This window comes from Mustela nigripes, chromosome 2 (genome assembly GCF_022355385.1).
Source record: "Mustela nigripes isolate SB6536 chromosome 2, MUSNIG.SB6536, whole genome shotgun sequence".
Classification (NCBI taxonomy): Eukaryota; Metazoa; Chordata; class Mammalia; order Carnivora; family Mustelidae; genus Mustela; species Mustela nigripes.
This window is the reverse complement of record NC_081558.1, coordinates 103,987,431-103,997,985: the sequence shown is the minus strand read 5'-3', so window position 1 is coordinate 103,997,985 and position 10,555 is coordinate 103,987,431. Positions and strand designations below refer to the sequence as shown.

Sequence of the window (10,555 nt, the reverse complement as noted above, 5' to 3'; positions counted from 1 at the left end):
AGAAAAACATAAGACAAGGGAAGGCACCTGAAGAGTTCTGCTTTTCTAGAGTAAAGAGAAGGATCCACCCTGTCCCCCAGGAAAAGCCACCGTCCCTGGGATCGCACAAGTTCATTTTATTGATTCATTTCATTAACATTTACCAGACCGCCCCGGCCTGGGGTTGGCTGGCTCATCTGCACCCTTCCTCCACCTGGAGGAAAAAAAAAAAAAAAAAAAAAAAACACACACACACACACACTCACTCACTCACTCACTCACTCCACTCCGAGGCCCCTGGGGCACAGCGCATAAGGGTACACAAAGGCCAAGCGAACGCACCCAACTTGTAAAGACTCCTTCTGCGGGGTGGAGGGAGGAGGAGGGACAGCAGGAGGTGGGAAGGGGTGAGGGAGGGAAGCAGACGGGAGGGAGAAGAGAGAGGAAGACAGCAGCAGCCCGGCAGTATTCTCCCCCAGAGCCACCTCTGCCAACACTCTGGCCCCGTTTTAATTAGGTGCAAGGTTTCCCCTTTGACTCTCTCTCTCTCTGATCATCTTCGAAAGAGCCGGCCGAGTTTAACCACAGCAAACACGATGATCCCCGTTATGACGGCCTGGGTAGCTAAAAGCAGAAAATAAAGCCCCCAGAACAGGCTGTGGTCTGGGCGTGGACCCCGGGCCCCCAGCTGCGCCCAGACCCCCGGGCTCCGAGCCGGCGGGCGCCAAGGCCGGCCGGGTGGCGGCTGGAGCAGGGCAGGGAGGCGGGCCGCGGGGGTCCCGGCACTCCGGGTCGTTGCGCCCAGAGCGGCAGGCTGGCGCGAGGTCCGGGGCCGCGGCATCGCGGGGGCAGGCTGCAGTCGCAGCGCCAGGGATGGTGGCCGAGCCAGATTTCCGCCAGCCGGGGCAGATCCGCGAACGCGTCAACGGGCAGGGTCTCCAGCTGGCTGTGCTCGAGCTCGAACCGCTCGAGCCGAAGAGCGCGCGTGGCCGGGCGCGCAGCCGGTGGCGGCGCAGCGACTCGCGGCGCAGCGGGTCGAGGCCGCGCAGCAGGGCGCGGGGGAGCGCGGCCAGGCGGTTGGGGTGCAGCGCGAGCTCCCGCGGCGCCGCCAGCCGCCGGAGGGCGTCCTCGGGCAGCGCGCGGAGGCGCGGGCTCACCGTCACCCCGAAGGCGCGCAGGCCGCTCAGAGGGCGCAGGGCCGCGGCGGGCAGGGTGCGCAGCCGCGTGCTGTTCAGCCACAGCTCCCGCAAGCCGGCCAGCTCCCTGAAGAGCACCTCCGGCAGCTCTGCCAGCGGGTTCTCGAACAGGGTCAGGAAGGGCAAATCACGCGAATGAAGAAGAGCGCGGTGGACGGGGGGTGGGAGGTAGGGGGCAGAAACTCCAGGCGGTTTCTGGAAAGCGTCAGGGAGCTAAGGTTCCAGAGCGTGTCGAGGGCTCCGGGGGCGATGGAGCGGAGGTGATTCCCGTGCAACGGCAGCTCCTTCGGGGCGCGCAGGGGGCTCAGCAGCCCGGTTCCCAGAGCCTCCAGCCGGTTCGAGTGGAGCGCGAGCTTCTCCCGCCTGGCCTGCGCCGCGAGCATTCCCCGGGGCAGGTGGGGCGGATTGTTTGCCGACACGTCCCGCAGTCTCAGGTTCCCCAGACGGCTGAGGAGGCGAGCGGGAAGGACAGCGAGCTGGTTTGGGTTCAGGAAGAGCTCAGGCAGGTCAACCAGTTTCCCAAACATGTTCTGATCGATGTCCTTCAGTTCGTTGCGGTCCAGAAACAGCTGCGCCAGCAGCACTACCTTGTCCACCAGCGTGGTCGGCAGGTGCGTGATCCCGTTGCGCGACAGCCGCAGGGTTTTAAGTTTGATCAGGTCGTGGAAGGCGCCAGGGGCGGTGGAGGCCATGGGGCTGTCGGTCAGTATCACGCGCTGCATGACCGTCATGCTGCCAAAGCTGTCGTTCCGCAAGGTGCCAGGGCCCATTCGGAAGAGCAGGATATGCGTGAGGTTGGCGGGCAGGCCAAGCAAGGCGGGGCGGGCCACGGGGCTCCCGGAGCACTGCACGGTGTCCCGCAACACGCACTTGCAGGCCGGGGTGGGGACAGGGGAACGGCTGGGCGCGCGGGGGGCCCAGCGCCGCGCACAGCTGGCGCTCCTCAGCATGTCTGCAAAGGCGACGGCGGGACGTCTGCAGGCGACACGCAAGGGCTGGCGCTCGGGTTCGAGCCTTGGAACCGTGCAGAGGCAGGAGTCTTTCGCCCCGACTGTCACTAACTTTGAATGTGACCCAGACACAACTAAGTAGCCCTCTTTTCCCAGGAGGGCAGATGTTCCTGGGTGGTAGAAACACATTCGCTTGACCCCCAGAGGTCCCATTCTTCGGTTCTGCCGATTTTCTACTCCCGGTTGAAAGCCCCGAGATTAAAGCGTTTTCCAGCTATAGTGAAAAAGCCAGTGCTTTAAAATCTTTCCACAGAACTAATGAAAACAATCATTCTTACATGGAGGCTCACAGACATCACTGAGCAGGCCCCACGGTGAAGAGAACCCTGCTCTTCCTGCCTTTACTCAGCAGTGGCTATAACCAAGTCAGGACGGTAACAGCACAAAGTCTGGGAAAACAACAGCAACCACCACCCGATTCCTTGCACAGTTGTGCTACGTGCACAGCACCTATTCTACAAAAATAGTAACACCCTCAAATAGCGAACACCTTCAGTTAGCCACAGCGAGAAAAGCAGGGAATACCTAGCACTTTATGCCATTCATTATTCTCAGAGTTTTATTTACATTAATTCGTTCAATCTTTACAATAACCCTATGAGCTAGACCCTATTCTTATCCCGGGTTAAAGGATGATGAAACTAAGGCACAGAAAGGGTAAGTAACTTAATCCAAGTCACAGAGCTAGAATCTGAGAACAGTATTTCTGTGTCTCAAAAAGGAACTATCATTTCTAAGATGCTTAACAAAAAATATGAACTCATGGCATTGAATTACATGTGACATATATACAATAATACTATTCTGCCAAAACAACATTTCTCAAATGTAATTTTACGCAAATAATTTCTTGTACAAAATTTTACAATTTATGCCCATATCCAAGCCCTCAGTTACCTTGGCCTTACCTAAAATGGTGCTGTACAGGAAAGTAACTGAAGGACTCAGGGCTTTGCCTGTGGTGCAGCACTTTCCAAAGGAAGAGGGAAGTATCCTTGCATCCTGAGGATAAAGACTTTACCAGAATAAAAGTCATGGGAAGGACCCTATCTCAGAGGGAAGATTCTGGTTTTAATGACAGAAAGCTTCAAACTGAAAAAGAAACCATATGTAATTTAAATCCTGTCAACCCTGAGTAAGAGCAGAAGAGAGAGCGGTTTCTCCATAAAATGGCACACTATGACAGTGATGCTAGGACAGCTTAGTGACACGGCTGGATCACTGTGGCAACCATACTCCTGGATGGGCCACACTTCCATCCAATCTTCCTTTCCCCACCACATTGCCCCAATTCTCTATTCCAGTTCTCTTCTCCCACTCTGAGGAATCGTAAGGCCAAAAACATTCTCCAGTGTGTTTGAAAATGGCACCACAGTGTTGAAGGGTGTTCGTATATTCAATTTAACTTAGGAATGTCCAGCTGCTTTCCACAGTAGTACCCATATGTAATGTCCCCTACAGTGTATGACAGTTCCTGTGCCTCACAGCTCTGCCCATACTTGGAACTGATTTTTTCAATTTAATTTTTTCCATTCATATGTCATTGTCTCTGTGTGGTGTTTTCATTCTTCCCCACTTCATGAGCTTGAGCATCTTTTCATATTTTTAATGCCTACTTGTGCTTCATTTTCTCAGAGATGTTGGGTTCTTTTGCCCATTTTCCTATATGCAAAATGGTTTTTTTTAACTATATATTCTGGATGCTAATCCTTTTGTCATTTTTTTGTCAAATATCTTCAGCTAGTTTGTGGTTTGCCTTTTTCAACTTCAAGAGGTCTTTTGATGGACCTAAATCTTAATATAGTTATCAGTCTATTACGATTTATGTTTTTTGTATCAAAGTAAGTCCTCCTCTCTTCCCAAGTAAGAAGAAGAAAGTTCTCCTATAATACCTTAGAGTTTTATAGTTTTGTCCTTTCTTTTTAGGTCCTTAATCCATATTAAACTGATATTTGCGTATGATGTGTTTGAGTGGAATCCAAAGTTTATTTTTTTCCATTAACATAACCAGCTGTCCTAGTCCCATTTATATATAACTAAACCCCTTCCTTCAGAGCTACAATGTCAGTACAGTCATGAGTCCATATCTTATGAACGTGTGGGTCTGTTTCTGGGCTATTTGGTAATCCCTGCAGCAACACCATACTGATAGAACCTTCTATTGTTTAAAGCCTGAAAATATCCAGCATTTTAAGTGTGATGAAACAGACATTCTCATACTACAATGGTGGATCATACATTGTAAAAAACTTTGGGGAAAATATTTAGCAGTATCAACCAAATTAAAAATACATATATCCTTTGTCCAGCAGGTCCACTGCTAAAAATACGTCCTATGTCTAAGCTCATTAACATTTGCGCACAAAATGGGGCACCTGGGGATTCAGTCAGTAGAGCACTCTTGATCTCAGGGTCGGGAATTCAACCGTTAGGTGTGGAACCTATTTAAAAGTAACTGTGCACAAAAACACTGCAGGTCTGTGTGTAGTAGGAAAATAAAGAAAAATCCTAAGTGGCCACTAACAGGGAAGTAGTCATCTAAGTTATGAAACATCTGTGCACTGGGATGGCTTGTGGACTTTAAAAAGAATGAATCTGAGCTGCAAATGCAGACGAAACAAGGGCAGCAGAGCATACACATATGGTTCTATTTGTGTAGATTTTAAATCAGAGTAAGACTTCATGTCAGGCTCTTGTAAGCTTCTGTGGCCCATTTCCCCAAAGCACTCCGACGTTTATTCTTTGAAAACGTTTATTCTTTGAAAAAAGCAGAACATTCTGAATGCCCAGAAGGGTATGAAGTTGCAGTCAGTAGAGGAACATTGTTGAATCCATTTGCTGAAAAATTGAATGAGGTACTGAGAAGTATTTCAAACACTGAAGTCGGTGGTTCCTGTGTTTTCATGTCCTTTGAATTTTGGACCCATGTAACAGGTTAAAAATCCGTTATGCTAAGAGGCAACTTCTGTAGAAGTCACCCCGGCCTCTGTGGTTTGGCCTGTCCAAAGCAGAGCTGTCTGCCTGAATGAGACCCGCTTTTCTCCTCGGTGAGGGGAGACTCTGTGCACTGGAGGGATCTCTGTGCACTTACAGCGCAATCACAACTCCAACTCTGAACAGTAACTGTCTCATCCAAACTCCTCCTACTCCATCCTTCCCTGCAATACATACTTGAAACACAGCACCTGGCAGTGACACCCTGGGAAGAGAGAGACATGCAGAACCTCGGCCCTGCCACTTCTGCTACACAAAACACAGTGAATGGGAAGAACCTGGGACCCTAAACCTCCACACCGCCCAATCAATCACACCACGGCCAGCCACATAGGCCACAGCAGGAGGCAGGCCTCCTGTAGGACCTGAGACCCAGAAAGACCGCCCAGCCAGGCACAATGCCTTCTCAGGGATTTCTAGGACCAACAGTTAGTTCCAGTTTCTCCCTTCCTAGGAGTGCTCGTTTTGCACCCATGACTGCCACACTTCAAACTTACAATGCGTTACATGACATTAGCTCTGCATTTGACCTTCCCAACTGTTAACAGATAAGCCTGTAGTCTTAACATTTTACAATCTCCCTCAGACCTCCTTATACTTACCATCTGGTTCTACATTATATCTAATGAATGGGTTTGCATGGGATGGTCACACACATGATGTGGTATCTATGTGGGATGTGGTATTTATTCCCACAAAAATACAAAGTTAAAAAAAGGAAATGCACAAGTATGAAGTAGAAAAATAAATCCAAAAGGGCAGTATTTGTATGGCTAAAAGGTGAACAAATGTATAAGGAGACAGAAAAAAAAAACATTATTTCATTCATTTAAATTTTTATTTTGAATAGCTTCAATCCAAAAAAAGATTTCATAAGGTTATTTACAGTGAATGTACATTTATGAATGTATGCCTTTTCGACATCAGGGTACCATTCTTGAGCAGCAATACAATTTAAAAAATATAAAGATGCAGTATCATTTCTGATATAAAGTTACTTAAAAAAAATCCAAAGTCTTAGGGAATTCACAAATCATAACAGGAAGTAACTATCTTATTAATTTAATGTGCACATAATTACCAAATTTTATTACATTAAAAATGTGTAAATGCCCACAGACTATACAAAAATTAACATCCCACATTTTGTCAAAAGTTCCCAACCACCTCCCACCATAAATATACAAAAACCTATTTTCAGATATGTCAAAATTGCATGCGTGCGATCTTAGAATGTTTTCTAAAGCTTGAATTTTGCTCTTTTCTGGATATTGTACTATAGCCATTTGGGGAACAGAATACATAAACACTGATATGTTATTTGCCATGCCTCTGACACTGTGCAGTATCTTCACAAACACGGGAGACAAAATACATACAGTTAAGACTGCAACAGTTCTGTTTAAATGCCAAGTGCAATTTGGAAAGCTCTCGAATGTAAGAATTATAAAACTAATATAAAAAGTATTTCTTTTGTTGTTGGCTTAGCCGCTTTTATTCAAGCATTATTTGCAGCATTGCTTTACAGCAGTTGGTGCTGGAAGATACAAAACATATAGTTACCACTATTTATATTTGAGGGAGAAAAAAAACTTTAAACAACCCTGAGGGAGACACACATTAAAAATCTTGTTATTTATTTAAAAAGTTAAAAAGTTACATATCATTATTTAACAATTACTTTCCCGGACATTTCTGTCCTTAAGTATGTGCATAAATAAAATTTAAATCGGCAATATTTATTAATCTTTAATACATCAAAATAAGATATGTACAGATTTTTAAATTTCGGTCTGTATACACTCAAATAATTTAATGTGAAGTTTAGAATCAAAATTACTATGTAACGGTGACCTACAGAGAGAGAACTCAGTCTGTCGATGGCACTGAGTAGGACCCACACCTAGATTCACAGACATTCTTCAAGTAACATTCTGGAAACCATCAATTGCAACTTGAACAACCCACCTTCTCTATGTTCAAATCCAACATCCTACAAATGCTCTTCCACCTACCTAAAAACCTCATTCCTTTGAAAATAGTATGGATAAATGAGATACAAAACCCTTATAAAACCGAAATGTTAAAAAAAAGAAGGGTGTAAAAAATACAGCTCTTTACGATCATGCGCTTTAAGATGTTAAATACAAACCGATAACTGGATTTTTAAGCTGCTACTTAGCAATTACTTTAATTATATGACTCAGTATTTAAATCAAAGAATAAAATTTACAATTCTGGGAAATCACTTAAGAATAATGCTTGTACACACTGAAATGAATGTGGAAATTAGAAAATGATCAAGAGGATAAGTAACTATAGAAAACAGTGCTAATTCACAGCTCAAGAGGTCTAAGATGCATAGCTTCATAGAATCATTCATGGAACAATTGTTCTTATCTAATGTGTATTAATATCTTATTCTACTTTTTGATGGAAAACTTCGATTATATTTTTGTAAGAATCATCAGTGGCAATAGCAGTAACAGTGATCCTGAGTGTAACTTACATTTTCCTATAGTTACCTAACATCATTCAGGTCTCTGCAGCATAAAAAAAGAGAACCATGTGGTTCTATAGTTCTGGCTAACATTTGATAAACTGGTAAATATCTATCAGGAAAATAATGATCAGCTGGAAGTGGAAAGCACAAGCCTGCTACCAGTTAAGGAAGAACATAGGACAACATCACATAGTTTTAAGAGTTCAGTGTCCGTTTTATAGCAATATCAGTTTCCTTGTCTATCATAACTGTGGGCTTTGCCAAACTGCTGGATCTTAACTAGAAAGGCATTTTTAAAGTTACTTTAATTTTGTTTAAAATTTAAACATAACCAGACAAAAGAGAAAGGTGAAAAGTACTTTTCACATTTCTTTTGGCTCGATGAATGTCTATTCTTAAACTTTATTTCAATTTTTCTTCCTCCCAGAAATTCTTACAACCAAAGAGTATCCTTTGTAAACATCCAATCTTAAATAGGTAAGCTCTGGCCTCTGGCGCCACCTAATGGTATAAAACAAATGCACCAAGTTCGTACGGCTTTGAAAAAATAGCTGTCACTCAAAACCACTCGCTCATTTTTAAGCCTCATTATTCATAGAAGAGACATGTACCAACCCTTAAAAATTTTAGGAGGTTGAAGTCTAACTCAAAAACTAAAACAAAACAAAACCCAATGTATTATTATCCTATGCTGTTAATTAGAAACATAAAAGAAAATAGAAATATTTAAAATGATATAAAACCTGAGGGTGGGGGGAAAGATGTGAAGAGATATTAGACAGATTTGTATCTACCGCCAAAAAAATTTTTTTTTCCTAGTGAAAATGGTTCTACAACATTTAAGTGAAGTAAATTATACTAGTGACAGCAGACATACCACAAGATCCATTTAATAGCTTTGAGGGACATCTGAAGAAGGCAGTGAAGCACCTTGCTGATTAGAATAATAAAACCCAGGCAGTTTGTACAGAAAATATAAAACCATAAATGGAAATTACCTGAGTTGTTCTATAAGCAACACCATAAAACTTCTAGGCTATCAAAGGGAACTGGTGTATGTATATACAGAATTCTTTGGAAGAAATTTTGGAATCAAATGAAACGGGCTTTCTACCTATTTTCACTGAAGGCTAATTAACACCCATTTTATTTACCAATCACAAATTTAGGGCCGGTATGTAAACGAGGACTTTTTCTAATAACGGGGTTGTGAAAATAAATTTAAATGGATAAACCAAGTCTCAGAATCTAACATTTAAAAACCTACCAAATACCACTTTCTTCTGTACCCTATATAAAGAATATCACTGAGGGCAACAAGAAAATTCTAGAAGTATATATAATATGTAGTTACTCAATGAAGATACAGGACTTTATAGACTGATTATTAATTTAACTGATGGGCCAATCTTTTTGTTTTGTTCCATTTATTAAAAAAAGAAAAAAAAAAAGCTCTCTTTCAGCTACTGTATTAGAAGGGACATAAATTGAATTGGTGCCATTCTGATACAGAGGATCAGAATGTCCTAAAATTACATTCTCCTGCTACTAGTATACCACCAACAGTGATGCACTGCTATGTTATGGTGATGATTTGACATGATCCATTCTCCTTAACTAAAGCTTTAGCTTCTGTTGTTGTTTGAGGTTTTGGTGGCCATTCTGGATCAACCAAGAGCTCCTGAGCCAGATACATGTATTTTGCCTTTGGTATCTTCTTTCTACAGCGCAAGGCCCAGGACAAGCAGCATTTCCCCCACCGATCCACTGACTCCTAAGAAAATAATGGGAAAAAAGAACATACCAATAGATTAAGGTCTGCTTGTTTTTAACAAAATTTTTTTTTAAAGCATAATACATCAAGACATAAAGATAAGAGACTTCTGAGTACAACAAATAAATGAAAAAAAAATCCAAGTTAAAAAAAGTCAGCTTTTAATTATTTAGGAACATATTTTTTAAGATTAGACTTTAAAAATTATCAATGCAACTTCATTTTACTTAGTTTTATGTACCTATTCTCTTATGTACAGATACATTTTCTAAATAACTTGCAGATCTGGATTCTTTAACACAAAATATCAAATGTGTTAAAATAAGTTTAAACTACTCAGAAAGGAGACATTTTTAATATTTAATATGAAAACCCTCATATTCTATCCCAGGTTATACCATTGCTCCTAGCAATTTAGCCAGCTGACCATTTTTGGAAGAAAGCAGTGTAAAAATATTATTACTATTAATGTCATCTTTCAAAAAAATAAAGCATGATGAAAATATTGTTCGGCCAAAAAGAACTCAGATCGTGTTTACTGTCAATCACTTCTTTTCACACATTTTCATCAATATAAAACATTTTTCATTTTATAATTGTGTTTTCCCCTGGTGTTCCACTATTGGAAAGAAGTATACAGAAAGGTATAAAATCAAGTACTATTTCTTAGTATTCATTACAAAAAGCTCTGCTGGCACTAAAATCCTTCTGGATCAGTCCTGATGTTTTAATGAATGTGATCTTAGATAAATTAATCTTTGAAGAAGAAGAAGGCAGTCCCTAGTTATTGTACAAAAATGTAAATTCAGAACAGGCCCTCAGAATTTAACTGAAATTAAAAAAAAAACACTGAAATAAGAAAACTAAAATGACTATACTAAGACCTTAGTTATATTCACCTCTGAAGAACAGTCCATTTCTAATTATTTTGGCTGTTGCTCTTTCCAAGCAGAATTTAAATCCTAGGTTGTTTTGTTGTGCCATCAACATGTAACTCAAGCTGCAACTAGGTTTTCTCTCAACTGAAGTACTCTCATCAAACGAAATGTAATAACTGAGGCAGGCATTCTCATGGCATTACCCAAAACGGTTTCATCAT

The 10,555-nt window shown here is 42.4% G+C and overlaps 2 protein-coding genes across 5 annotated transcripts in view; both read right to left on the bottom strand.

The window, feature by feature from the left end:
- Window positions 1–285: 285 nt before the first annotated feature.
- Window positions 286–7,171, bottom strand: GP5 (glycoprotein V platelet). The gene is given in 7 exon segments (XM_059388337.1): window positions 286–685; window positions 687–777; window positions 779–953; window positions 956–1,315; window positions 1,318–2,059; window positions 2,061–2,399; window positions 7,148–7,171. Coding segments are annotated over 7 exon segments (1,884 nt in total). The 3' UTR covers window positions 286–532.
- Window positions 6,800–10,555, bottom strand: part of ATP13A3 (ATPase 13A3) — a 92,812-nt gene continuing 89,056 nt past the window's right edge. For all 4 annotated transcript variants that reach the window (XM_059391261.1, XM_059391264.1, XM_059391263.1 and 1 more), the window contains one exon: window positions 6,800–9,456. In XM_059391261.1, the coding sequence (XP_059247244.1) occupies window positions 9,259–9,456 (198 nt within the window). In that variant the 3' untranslated portion in view covers window positions 6,800–9,258. The remainder of the gene's footprint in view (window positions 9,457–10,555) is intronic.